The following is a 14,205-nucleotide window of genomic DNA, read 5'->3' on the forward strand; positions in this document are numbered from 1 at the left end:
ATATTTAACACACTTCATGCTGTTGATAATGAATAGAATATATTTTCTTTTTCTTTGTATTTTTATAGCAATATGGTACAAGATTATCCCATTTAAATCAATGTGATAAATAAGTTTAGTCAAAAGTAATCTAAAAGTAGTCAGATTACATTACCTTACATGTGTAATGTAAGGGATTACGTTACTAACTACAATTTTTGTAATGTAATTTGGAATCAGTAACTGATTACAATTTGAAGAAGAAGAGAAGAGTCCGTGGCAAAGGAGAGAGGAGCGACCAATACTGGCCTTTAACCTAAAGGCAGGAACACACCAAGCCAACGGTCGGCTGTCGAGCAGTTTTTCTTCGTCGGCCGACTAAGTTTTCTCAGTGTGTTCCGCACCGTCGGCTGAAGTTGGTCCTCGTCTGCCTTTTTTTTCGGCCGATTCGACATGTTAAATCGGCGTTGGAGCTCATCGGTCCGTCGATCGGGCCATTGGATCATTCTGATTGGCTGTTCAGAAACTGCCACCTGCTGGTTCGGAAAGGCATTTCATCTCACGCAGGCAGAACTGACGTGCTACTTGGCCGTCGGCTGTTTAGCGTCGGTTTGGTGTATCAGGGCAACTTTGGACACAGATGCTGCCGACGTGAGCAAACCCGCAGTCTGCTTTCGTTGCCACTAGTTCGTCGGCATCGGCTTGGTGTGTTCTGGCCTTAAAATGACATGTATATTAAAGGGGTAGTTTGCCCAAAAATAAAAGTTCATTATTTGCTCACACCTGGTTCATTCCAGACCTGTATGACTTTCTTTATTCTGCAGGACACAAAATTGAAGGATTGGTTCACTTTAATGATCTGCAGATCTGTTTTTGTCACTCTCTCACATTGAGTGGCTGAGCCACTGTGTCTGTCTTTGCACAGTAATACACAGCTGTGTCTTCAGTCTGCAGGCTGCTGATGTCTAAGTACAGCTCATTCCGGTCCGTGTCTCTGGAAATCGTGAAGCGACTCTTGAAGGAATTTCCAGAGTCTATCGATCCACTGCCCCATATGATCCCGATCCACTCCATGGCTTTTCCAGGAGGCTGCCTGATCCAAGCTGTGCCATAGTCTTTGAGGGCATATCCAGAGATCTGACAGGACAACTTCACTGATTGACCAGGAGCTCAGACAGGACATCCACACAGCTTTTGTCCTAATGTTAGTGACTGATCCTGTACTCGAGGAAACTGACACTCTTATTCTCTCATGTGGATGGTGAACATTTGCATATTATTAACTGAGTTAAATCAGGTTAAATCAGGATACTGTTGTGAAGCTTCAGGTTCTGTGACCTAAGATGCTTTCATAAAGTGTTTGCATCTTTAGCATTGGCTCACTTTCAGGAATTCACAAAGAGATCAGAGAGTTAAGAACAGCATTATGCAGGAAATAACAATACACAAGTCTTGATATAGTTTATATCCATCTAGTTTTATGATTTATGGCTTAAATTATTTGTTGGATTAAAACTGGACAAAATAAACTAAAGGGATGGTTTTTATTTTGGGTGAACTGTCATTTTAAGTGTCATATTTCAAGAACCAATAATAAAAAAATATTTCTGTATGTATTCTCTTCTCTAGCTTGCTTACTAATCTCAAATAAACCTGGTTGTCAAATAAACCTGTCATTGTATATTACAAATATTGTTGAATCCTTTACGAATTGCTTTGTTCCTCTCTTATAAGTCACTTTGGATAAAAGCACCTGCTAATAAATGTAAATGTGTAAATGCAACACATGAGTGATAATATAATCATGAATGAGATGTTTTATTTACATATATAAAGGGTGTTGTTGACTATAGTAGTTCAAGACATACATATAGCCTACCTATGAAAAATATTTTTCTACAGTATTGTTTTGAATTAACAATTTTACTATAATTGCTTAGATGATGCTCCGGTGGATTATATATATATATATATAAAAATATATATATAAATACAGACATGTCTGTTTGTGGTTTTCTGATTTTGTGCAGTACTGTAGTTGTATTTGTCACTGTGGCTTTCTTGCACAATAATATACTGTCTTCATTCTTCATATTATTCATCTGCAGATACATCTGTTTCTTGCTGTTGTCTCTGGAGATGGTGAACCGTCCCTGAACAGACTGAGAGTAGGATATATAACCACCATCATATTGAATGTATGCCAGCCACTCCAGACCTCCTCCTGCTGCCTGTCTGATCCAAGCCAAGTCCTGGTCACTGCTAAATCCAGAGGTTGTACAGGTAAGTCTGTGAGATCCTCCAGGTTTAATGACCGCTGACTCAGACTCAGTCAGTGTCTGACACCAACAGACTGAAAAATGAACAGTTCAACATTAACATTTACAACAGTACACATGAATAAGTCTGATTGTCAACAGGTTTTCAAAAGCTCTTCTTACATTCTGTGAGAGCAAACATGACGATAAAACCCAGTTTAGACACAATATCCATTGCCATGTTATGAAAAGAGGAACCTGATGCAGGAAAGTCAAACAAGTTTTGTGTCTGTAGATGAATAGAGTGGGGGCTTTTAAAAGGGACAAGAAGTAGGTTTGCATAGACTGCCCTCTAAAGGCACATTTACATTTTCTGTCCTTATTAACCTCCATGTCTGCCTTTCAGTGTATTGTTTGTTACTTTTTATTTACTAGCTCAGACTTGTAGTAGATAATTACAGAGCAAAGTTAAGTGGATACATTTTAGTTGATCCAAATCTTTATCCAATCCCAGAATCAAGAAAACTTTACACATTCCAGAAAAACATACAATATAAGGAAAAATATATATATATTTTTTAAAGTGTTTTTGGTGTGAACACTGATCATAGACATGAAATGAGTGAATACATGAGTTTTACACATGCTTTAAAGTTGACATTTATTAATGAGGGATGGATTGTTTTTTTCAATTATCTATGTGAATTATTTTTGAATCACGTGTGGCACAAACAGTTTCTCTAAAGCACATAAGTTTATGTACTGCTCAGCAGCCTCTTGTGTTACTGTGTTTTTCGGGCACAGTAATAAACAGCAGTGTCCTCAGCCTGTAGATTTGTCATGTGCAGATACACCTGCATTTTACTGTTGTCTCTGGAGATGGTCAACCGTCCTTCAACAGTTTTAGAGTAATACATTTTTGTCACTGCCACGTGCCTTTCCCTTCAGCTTGTCTTATCCATGAAATATCTGCATTATCAACTTCAATCCAGAGAAAGTACAGGTCAGTTTATGTTCATTCCCAGGTTTGAGGACGACTGACTCAGACTCAGTCAGTGTCTGACTTTTGCACACTGTTAAATTAAAGATATTATCAACCCTATATCTGGATTCATCTTGCTCATTGTAGATGATATTTGCCACTGCAGTGTACTAATTCACTTGATCAGATTGACTAATCTTGAGTCTGAATCAAACAACAGCCTATTATTTTCAGATTCATTTATCAGGTGCTTATGTACAGTACACTCACTTCAGGTTATGAATCTCACTCAATGATCATTCCTCCAAACTTTGAATCTATTATCTTTTTGACCTTCCTTATTACCAGCCCAGGAAATCATACTTTCATTTGGGACGTTGTTTATACAGAAGTATTGAAATGTTTTAAAACCATTTCTAAACAAGTAACGTGTTGAATTGTGGGGAAATTTGCAGTAACTGCTTCAGTGATCTCATGCATGAATAGTTTTTGTTCAGCCCTGCAGTCTATTGTGTAACTGTGAGTGTCTTGCACAGTAATAAACAGCTGTGTCTTCAGTCTTCAGGCTTTTCACCTCTAAATACAGCATGTTTTGCTGGTGTCTGTGGTCACTGAGAACTGTCCCTGTAGAGACTGAGCATAATATATAGTTGAGCCAGCTATACTCCCAATCCACTCCAGTCCTCTCCCTGGTTTCTGACGGATCCAAGCCATCCAGTAGCTGCTCATTGAGAATCCAGATGCACTGCAGGACAGAGTGACTGATTCTCCTGGTCTTTTCACCACAGAATCTGAGGAGGTCAAAGACTGACCACTAACAGCTGAAAAACAGAGAAAAAATATGTTAGATTTAGAAAAAATAATTGACAACAATAATCTGGAGAAATGAAATCATCAGGAGAACTCCATAAAGTAACATTTCCATTATCACCATAAAACTGTCAAATGAAGAGAATAAGAAGATATTTATCTGCACTGCAGCAGAACATAAACACTGACTGAGGATTCAGTTTATAACACAGTCCTGTGAGTGTCTGAGTGACTCTGATCCTCCCTACTGAATCATTTGCATATATAGAGGTTTGCAGATGTAAGGATTTTTAATCTAGTTGTGTTTTAATTTGAATATTTGTTTAGTAGGCCTGTTCACTTACTCTTCAGTCATTCATTATTGACCCGATGTCACACGGATTCTCAAAACAGCAGGTCACAGATCTCACGAACACAAAATCACCAGTCTGATCATAGTCAGAGGATGCAGGGGGAACTAATACCTTTGGCTGCAACTGCTTGCTCACAACAAAGTCACGTTCATACAACCTGCTAAGTCATTGATAGACAGAAATCAAAGGGTCTCAGATGAAGTGTTTGCTGCTCCATTCATCTATGAGCCTCCAGTTTGACTCATTCTGCACATTAATGTGCTGTAACATTAGATTCAACTTAATCAACTGAAATAACAATTTCAGAAGAACAAAGAATTAATCAAATATAAAATTTTATTTGCCAGGAACTGTAAGAATGCTTCATGCTAATTACATAATTAAACAACAATAAGAAGCCAATAATGATAAATACATAACATCAATTGCCCAGGTGAAAAGGAAATTGAGCACAGCGTTAGTTCAGGCATAGTGCTGCGAATAGCTGATGCGGTCAGCTGTCAAATCGCTCCAATCACTACCATTCTCCTATTAGACATGGGACATATATATGTGGCATTACTGCTCGGTAAGTATATGCTCAAACTGCTCACAACCCTCCCTCCCTCCCCATTATAAGCATGAGCATATTACTGTGCACCTTCTGGTTGTCGTCTTCTTTTGTTTCAGATCACTTAAGCTTTCAAGTCCTGGCTGGCATGGACCTCTCTGCTGAGAGACCCTCATCCTCATAACCAAGCTACAGTATAGACATCCCACTGCCACATCTACATGATTACCACTGTTTGCTTTTGAAGACATTACTAAGTGTCTTAATTGTCAATGTATTTCCAAGCTGATGGTTCCGGGGGGTTAATGTTAAAGCTCTTGTATGTTCAATTAATTTTGGAGCAAGAACCCCCATAAGGAACCATACCGCCAAAGATAAATTGTGTTTCAATAAACTCAAGTAATTTGCCAAAGTGGTCCTGTCTGAAATATATTTAAATTGTGCTTTTTTGGACACACTTAAAGGTTGGGTATATATTTTTCCACCTACACTGTTTGGAAGTTAGTCGGCCGATACCAACAAACCAATCAGCATTAGGGCGCGTATGACGTTCAGTGAGACAGAATGAGCAAGAGGGAGATTTGGAAAAGAAAAAAAAATGCAGAAAGAGAAATGAAGAGACACAATACAAAAGAGTTCAAAAGAATATCACTGGAGTGAAGGTTTATGACTGGGTAAGCGCTTTAGGACCAATGTTAATATTAGAAAAGCTTTCCAGCGCTGGAGAGAGCTAAGCGGGAAGGCCTGAAAACAGACACAGAGGCTGCTTTGAATCCGCTTTTCATGTGAGTAAAACTGGGATTGAGTGTCATGATTGTCTGGAGCTGCTGTGCTGTTGGCGATTAACAACTCTTGTTTGTATTTACTCTTGTGTGCTGTATGTTCATTTTTTGTGCTTCCTTGTCATTCGTTCATCAACTGCGTATTCATCAACTGCAACTTTTTCGTGAAGCATTTTGTTGTGCATCAGTTGTGATAAACAGACATCCAATCTTGCGTTGCGTGTGTAACAGTGAGATATCAACAGATAGTGAGAGATTTGCAGTTAAACTGCTGCACACTGACGACCGCTAGAGAATGCTGTGTTTAACATCATTGGTAGTGCACTCGCCTCACATGAAGCAGAGGGGCCGGGGTTCGAGACTGACTCGGAGCAGGGTACTTAGAGTTGCAGAGTAGTTTTGGGGGTGGAGCAATGAAGAGAGGGGTGGGCTTGTTTGGGTTGATTTCAAATATCAACAATGTCCAACAGCATTGTTGAAAAAATGGATACCCCACCTTTAATATATTAAAATGATACTATACTAAATGCCTATTAAATGTATTATTTTGAAACAACTTTAAGTATAAAAAGTGTATTTCAAGATGTACTTAAGTTCAATTTTAAGCTATATGCAATATATTAAATACATTGAAATTGTGTTAAAATGGACCCACTTTACATTAAGTACATTAAGTGCATTTTAAGTGTATTTCTTTAAATACATTTAAAATGTACATTTAATACTTCTTGAATTACAGTTAGAGTGTATTTGAAGCAGCATTTTAATGTGCTTCATGTACATTTCCAATACAATTTCAGATCATTACAAATGCATTGGCATTACACTACATAGTTTATTATAAAGCTGTTTTTTTCAGTATATACACACACTTTGAAATCTAGAAAACATATTGCACTATATATTGTTGTGTACATTACAAATATTCTTAATCTTTGTACTTATCTGTAATTAGAAATGTATATTAGAAAACAAACAGAAAGGCAAAATTGTCAAGCTTGAACAAATATAAACACAAATCATTGAAAACAACTATAGTTGACTCGTCAGCTCAAACAAAGTAAGTTTGCTCATAACATGTTTTTTCAAAGATCATTTACCTCATTACAATGAAGCAAAATTGTTCAGGAAATCAGAAATAAATACACAACTTAAATTTGCAAATAAAAAGAAAGTTCAATGTAATGTTGTACATGTTATAATGACAATTTTTCTGCCAATGCATTGGACAATGTTTTATAGTTGTTATAAGACAGACAAATGTCACCACATAGATTTTAAACAAATTTATCAAAGTTTTTATAAAGGGACTTTGACTTTATACCAGTGCTTAAGTTGCTAGATGTCTAGTGTCAATATCATGTTACAGTGGTTAACGTCCGTATTCCATGTGTGATCTGTTAGCAAATGCATAGCAGCCCTATCCACCTAAGAAAAAAACTAAATAATGAGCTTTTTATTTATGCAAATATAGCAACTAAAACTTTACTTGTTACTTCTGTGGGCAGCCTCTTCATCTGGCCACGTCTGATTGGTCAAATTGAATGTAGCTGCTCTGAAAAAGATGCGCTGTTACAATTTGTATCAGAAATACGACTTGCACAGACAAGTAAAGTTAAAGGTGCTCTAAGCAATGTCACGCGTTTTTAGGCCAAAACATTTTTTGTCACATACAGCAAACATCTCCTCACTATCCGCTAGCTGCCTTTCCCCTGAACACACTGTAAAAAAACGCGGTCTCTGTAGTCGCCACAAGCTCAGAAACGGCAATAAAAACAAACTGGTGCAGCCTGGACCACGAAACATAATAAACATGCTCCAGCCAATAACCGACAAGAATGATTTTAAATGCGTGTTCATGACTGTTTCAGGAAGCACGGAGGGGGGGGGGGAGGAGGAGGAGGAGGAGGGAGGGTCTAGCTAGCCTCTGTTTTGTTTGACAACTCTTCGAACGTCAACAGGAAGTTACTCCACCCAGGATCACTTAGAGCACCTTTAATTTAATACGAATCTTACCTGGAGTCACAAAATAACGGGGTTTCATAAGCCACACGAAAGAACAACTGAGATATTTTAATTAAATCTCAGAGATTCATAACCCTCCGATGAAAGACGTTTCACCAAAACTGTTCACGTTTCAAAAAGTTCATCGCAAAAAATAAATAAATAAAAGTAATCATCATAAAAACCAATCAGAGCTGTTCAACGGCCTTGGAACCAATCAGGTTTTGTCACGTGTGTTACACATGTTGTTTAAATTTAAACAAGTAAATATATAGTGATTTTTTTAAGCATCTTTGGAAAATTGATGTATGATGCATTTCAAAATAATATGATGTTGAAATCCTTGTGGGAATTTCAGAATCACCCTATTACAATTAACATATCATGTAATGGACAACAGCCTTAGCATAACCTTTTACAAGTACAAACAAGTAAATCTGAACAACATATTAATTTTAAGTATGCTTATGACAATGCTTAATAATACTTGTCAAATGTTCATAATACATTATAAGTTGGTACTGTCACAGAAATGGTCTCTGTGGCTCCCTCCGATCGCCACCTGAGGGCACCTTCACCGGAATACTAACCTGTCATTGAACTACAACTCCCACACCATGTACCTGGGCTGATCACACCTCCACCTGTTACTCATTAGCTGGACTATAAAAGACTCTCATATCCCATCATGCTTCGCAAAGTCGTTTGCCTTGTATACATTTCTGAGCGTTTACCCTGTTTTCTGCTATCTTGTGTATGACCCTGGACTGCCTGTTTACCTTGTTTAACGATTGCCGCCTGCCTTGTGATATCTCTGCCTGTTCCCTGGATTACCCTGTTCTGTTCGCCGCCTGCCCTGATTCTCTGCCTGGTATTGACCTTGTTATTGCCTTGTCTACGTTATCCCTGTTGCTGTTATCTGACCATTGCCTGTACGACTACGATTACTCATTAAAGCTGTATATGGATCTCCCCGAGTCCACTGCCTCGTTACAGGTACATTGTAAATGTTAAAAAAATATTTTACAAAACATCTTTCTTTTGAAAATATTAAAATTCTAAATATATCAATATTTAAAATATATTTCAGTAGGCCTACACATAAAGTACATTTAAACCCACTAAAAGCTGAATCATTTTGCTATGTTCTTAAAGCACACATAAAATATACTTAAAGTAAGAGTAATATAAGTATGTTTTCTGGAAATACACTAACTTCATTAAAAGTATGCTTGTGTTTAGCATATTTCTTGAAAGTGTAATTAAGCATATATTTATTACCATAGAACTTTTAGTATATTTTTTAGAAATATATATTTTTATTTATTTATTTATTTTTTAGCAATGAATGAACAACAGCTTCTCAAGGATGAAAGTCTGGCTGTGGCAGCTGGTGTCTGGAGGACCATTGGCCATTCGAGGGCCTGTCTAACGGTCATTGAGGAGAACAGAAGTGAGACATGCTGGTATTTTAGGTGTGACTGACAGTGATGGGATTGCAGTAGTCAGGGGCGTCACTAGGCCCTTTTTAGGGGGACTTCAGCCCCCTAAACTTCTGCCCAGCCCCCCTAAAAAAAATATTTGATTAATAAATTTTTGATCGCTTCAGTCCCCTTTAAAAAAACTCATTTGAAACGGCGGCAAGCTGCGTCAAGTTTCGGCTCCTCCCCTTATCTGAGTCTGCTTGGATTTAGCGCATTTTTCAATCTGCAGGGGTGCCGAGCAGAGCGAACATCAGAGAGCACAAGGTGTGTGTCGTGTGTGCGTGCATTTATTGATAGATTGCTAATGCTATGATATTACATCTGCATCGGTGCAGTTCTTTGTCATAATTTTTTTTTTTTTTTTTTTTTTTTTTAATAAATTTTATTGAACAGAAAAAACACATTCCGTACAGTTACAACAATCCAAAAATTTCAAATGCTAGGGGGATATACAAAAAAAAATTATAGGAATACATTAAAAAGTGTACATGCTTGCAAAATTCTAATAGCTTTTTGTATCTTTGAGGGCAATATAGATTCAATATAATATTTCACTTCATTTTTAAATGCTATAAAATTCTTTGTCATAAATGCATTGCAGTTTACATAATGTAATGTTACTGGAGCATTGGGAGCACACGGGACGGCTCGGTTTCTCATCCAATACCAATACGTTTCGCTGCGTTCACCTTCAGCCCTTGTGTGATAGTTGTTTTTTATTCCTACAAAAATGAAGTGATTAACACCCATGAAAACATACTTTAGATTCAGAAAACGATCATGATTTATTTTAATTTACTTTTTACAATTACAGACATATTATAATGTATTTTGACATTACATTATGCAGCCATGCACAGAAATGACACACATCATTGTCTGAAAGCACTAGATGGCCCAGAGAGAGAATGTGGAGTTATTTTGTTTTGTATTATTAAATATAGTTTTGTATTAAGTAATAATGAATCAGGAGGAGTGTCATGAGACATAAATTAGAGTAAGTGTAGAGTAAAGGGATTTTTGATTTTCTTGATTTATACTATTTATACTAGATTTGTACTTGATTTATAGAAGTGGTAAATTGATAATTCATGTTGTTATTTTTAATAAATAGAAATAAATATAGAACAGATTAATCATATTGCCAATAGACAATTACATTAATACATGGTTTGTCTATATTCTTAATGAATATTAGCTGGTTAGTTAAAATACTTAAAATGACATCAATTTTCATGGGGTGACTTTATGAATATCCAACCGTATTGTTGATTATAAAGGCTAAAAAGCTAAAAAACTAAAATAATTTATATTTCATTGTAGATGGATATACGACATTTTTTCTTGTCGTGCGGGAGTAGGTCTGCAAATGAGCAACAGTCAGGTGAGAATAGAACGTAGACAGCCTCTCACACACACAATACCACTGTGTTCCCAAGATTCATTTCAGTCATTGAACCCTGACATTGTTTTAATTGCCTGCCAATTTCCCTGTAAATTTTATAAGAAAAAGCAGTGGTATCGTCAAAGGATAAACACAAATGTCCTGACTCCTGACATTATTGACACTCAACAAGAAATTATTAGTGTGTTTGTACAGTGAATTAATCAGGAGATCTTCATTGTAAAAAAAAAAAAAAAAATCAACATTCCCTATTTTCTAGTGGTCACATCCAATAATTATTTTTTTATTACAGTGTTGTATATGGCTCAGTCAGTACTCCTACTCCCATATATGAAATACAGGGAATACAATGGAATAGTGGATTGCAGTAAGGTTAGTAGCATACCACCCTACCCTAATAGTCAAATAATATTTTTTTAATCATACCCTTATTGGGGGCTGAGCCCCCCTAAAATCAAAATCCTAGAATCGCCCCTGGCAGTAGTCATTGAGTTGTTGCTGAGCACTGACAGAGCAGGTGGCTTTGCATATGAATATTTTCAGCAGGGCAGTGAGGCCCTTTTTTTATTAACAAGTTTAAAAGTTTTCATTGGTTAAAGCAAGAGCACTTTTGGTCCTGAAGTTATAAAGACAATGATGGTATCACATTAGAAATTAAAAGTTTAATGAATAAAAATAATAAAAATTAGAACTAGAACTAGAATTAGAACTAAGGCCGGTTTTACACCGCAAGCGTGAGCGTGAACTGCGGCTGCAGAGACGCGCGAGTATTCACACTGGAAGTGTTTGTACAGATGGTCCCAATTTATATTAAGTGGCCTTAACTACTGTGTACTTACATTTAAATTAATCATTTGATATAATGCACTTATTGTGTACATACATGTTTTTACATTGTACTTATATTTTTTTAAAAATACCTGCATGTAATTACATCTGTAATTAATTTCTGTTATTACATTTATAATTACACTGTTGACCCATCCCTTACACCTTACCCTACCCTAAACCTACCCATACCACCAAAGCTTTCCCTAACCTTACCCGTATCCCACTTCAGTAGCAGAAAAAGTGTTTTGCCATTTAATACGAGCCCAATAAGTACATTGTACTTATTTTTTGATGTAAGTACATAGTAGTTAAGGCCACTTAATATAAAGTGGGACCAAGACGACTATAAATTTGTTTTCATAAGTTGGTCATTTATAAACTTGATAGTCTTTAAAGTTTGTTAACATGCAAGGTGTACAACACTCTCGTATAAACTTAAAATAAATAAAAATAAATAAATAAAAGCCTTGTGTTATTTCATTGCTGCACAATGCTGAGGTAAGCTTTGTGTTTTACATCATCTGACACATGCACATGTTTACAACACAGCAAACTCTGCGAAAAAAGCCAGCAAACTTGGGTTTGATTTGGGTATACTAGATCCTAGCTGTCTGTGCAATAACTAAAATAATGTTTATGTATCATATTTTCTGGCCAGTTTACTTTAGTTTGTTTTTTTTTTTTTTTATATATATAATACACCATACTTTAACCCAAACTGAATAATTAAAAACAATTTTAAATGAGTAAATCTTCTATAAATATTTTTTAATATTAATTTTCTTTCCTGACATACTCCAATTCTTGTTAAAACACAGACATGCTTATTCTGTGCATTTTGAGCACTTTTTGTGTGAAATCATATTTATTTTGTCCATTAAAGGTGTACTTTCACTTTAATTGAGCGTTAGCAGCACAGCAAAAATAGACCCAGCACCGAAACGATCGCGGCACTATATATATATATATATATATATATATATATATATATATATATATATATATGAAAATCTATGGTCACTCCTTTAAATGATCATGAGTAAGTTGAGTTGATTCCATATACAAACTAGGAGGTATTAGAAAAGTTATGGGAAATGAGTATAATACTTCATAATCATGATAATGAGAGCAATATGATTCATAGTCCAATAGCTGGTCTTTTCTCATTAGTCCTCAGTTATTGTAAAGCTGCTTCAACAGATGGAGTCACTGTGACTCTCGAGCACAGTAATAAACAGCAGTGTCCTCTTCTCTCAGACTCTTGGCTTCAAGATACTGTGTACTTTGAGACACGTCCTCACTCAGTGTGAAGTGGTTTTCCATTGTATCTGCATAATCAACACTACCAGAGCCAGAGTCAACTCTCCCAATCCACTCCAGAGCTTTCCCTGGCTTCTGTCTGATCCAGTGCATGTAGTAGCTCGTCATCGTAAAACCAGATATTTTACAGGAGATCTTCACTGTTTCTCCAGGTCTCTTCATCACAGCAGGAGACTGATCTAATCGGATTTCATCACCACTGATACCTGTGGAATAAAAGACATAAATCAATGAAGAGCTGGTATTAATTAAAGTGCTGTTTGACAGAAAAAAATGGCAAAATTACCTTGATGAGATACAATCACCATACAGATGAAATGCCAAATATTCATGTTCATGTTATGAAAGGAGGAACCTGCTGCAACAGTCAAAACGGATGTATGGAGATAAACAGATTGAGGCTTTTTTTAAAGGGAACTAGGAGAAGTAGGTTTGCATAGACTGCCCTCTAAAGGTACATTTACATTTTCTGTGCCCTTATTAACCTCTGTAACCAATTAAGTTTATATATTTTAAGTAATCCAAATTTTTATTCAAATCCAGATCCTGCAAAATATACACAGTTGTCATGTGCAGATACACCTGCATTTTACTGTTGTCTCTGGAGATGGTGAATCATCCTTCAACAGTTTTAGAGTAATATTTGTCACTGCCGCTTAAAGCAGAAACATATGAGATCCACTCGAGGCCTTTCCCTTCAGCCTGTCTTTGTAATGGGTAGTATTCATAGTATTCATCACACAGACTGCATTAATATTCAGGCATGAAAACGGGTCAGGGGTGAAAAAGGTGAGAAGGATATTACCCCTCTAGGGTGGTCCGGGGGCATGCTCCCCCAGAAGAAAAATTTAAATATTACATATTTTAAAGCATCAATCTGATGCATTTTGAAATGCTTTTTTTGCCAACCTGGGGAGAGCTGGAGAAACTTAACTTCAGCCATGAGTCAACAATTATTATGGCCTCCTTACTAAGTATTATGAAGGGGGATCGAGTGAGAATCTTTATTGGTGTCGATTTTCAGTCTCTTTTTAATGATAGGCTTTACGCATCTGTCAATCATCCCCACTTGCTATTTGGGGGAAGAATCTAGCACTATGATTGGTCGAACTCTTCTTCTTTTGCTGTTGCTTGATTTGAGGACTGCGCGTGCACAGAGGCGTCACCAGGTTTTTGCGTAGTTTAGAGTGACAAATCGTACCAGCGTACTTTGAAGTCAAAATGCGTATCCGCTACGCAAATTGTGTACAGATTGGCAGGTCTGCTTATTGATAGAACGGTGGACCACTTTACCTTCTGCCTTGTCAGTCCCCTCACCTCAAAATCTACCTCCTCAAAAACGGTAGCTTTAACTAATAATTTTCCACCGTAGCTTTAGCTAGCTGGCTAACGTTGCGTTCTGTCCTGCTGTGTTCAATGACTTAATTCATCAAGCTGTAGCTAAAGT

The 14,205-nt window shown here is 36.7% G+C and overlaps 1 protein-coding gene and 1 gene segment (V, D, J or C); both read right to left on the reverse strand.

Annotated features, from left to right (window-relative positions):
• The window catches only part of LOC125274624 (polymeric immunoglobulin receptor-like), an 859,185-nt gene that overhangs the window by 323,365 nt on the left and 521,615 nt on the right, over positions 1–14,205 (reverse strand). The gene's annotated exons all lie outside the window — the stretch shown is intronic.
• On the reverse strand, positions 12,543–13,408 carry LOC125274903. The segment is given in 2 exon segments: positions 12,543–12,964; positions 13,045–13,408. Coding segments are annotated over 2 exon segments (372 nt in total).

This window comes from Megalobrama amblycephala, linkage group LG1 (assembly GCF_018812025.1).
Source record: "Megalobrama amblycephala isolate DHTTF-2021 linkage group LG1, ASM1881202v1, whole genome shotgun sequence".
Classification (NCBI taxonomy): domain Eukaryota; kingdom Metazoa; phylum Chordata; class Actinopteri; order Cypriniformes; family Xenocyprididae; genus Megalobrama; species Megalobrama amblycephala.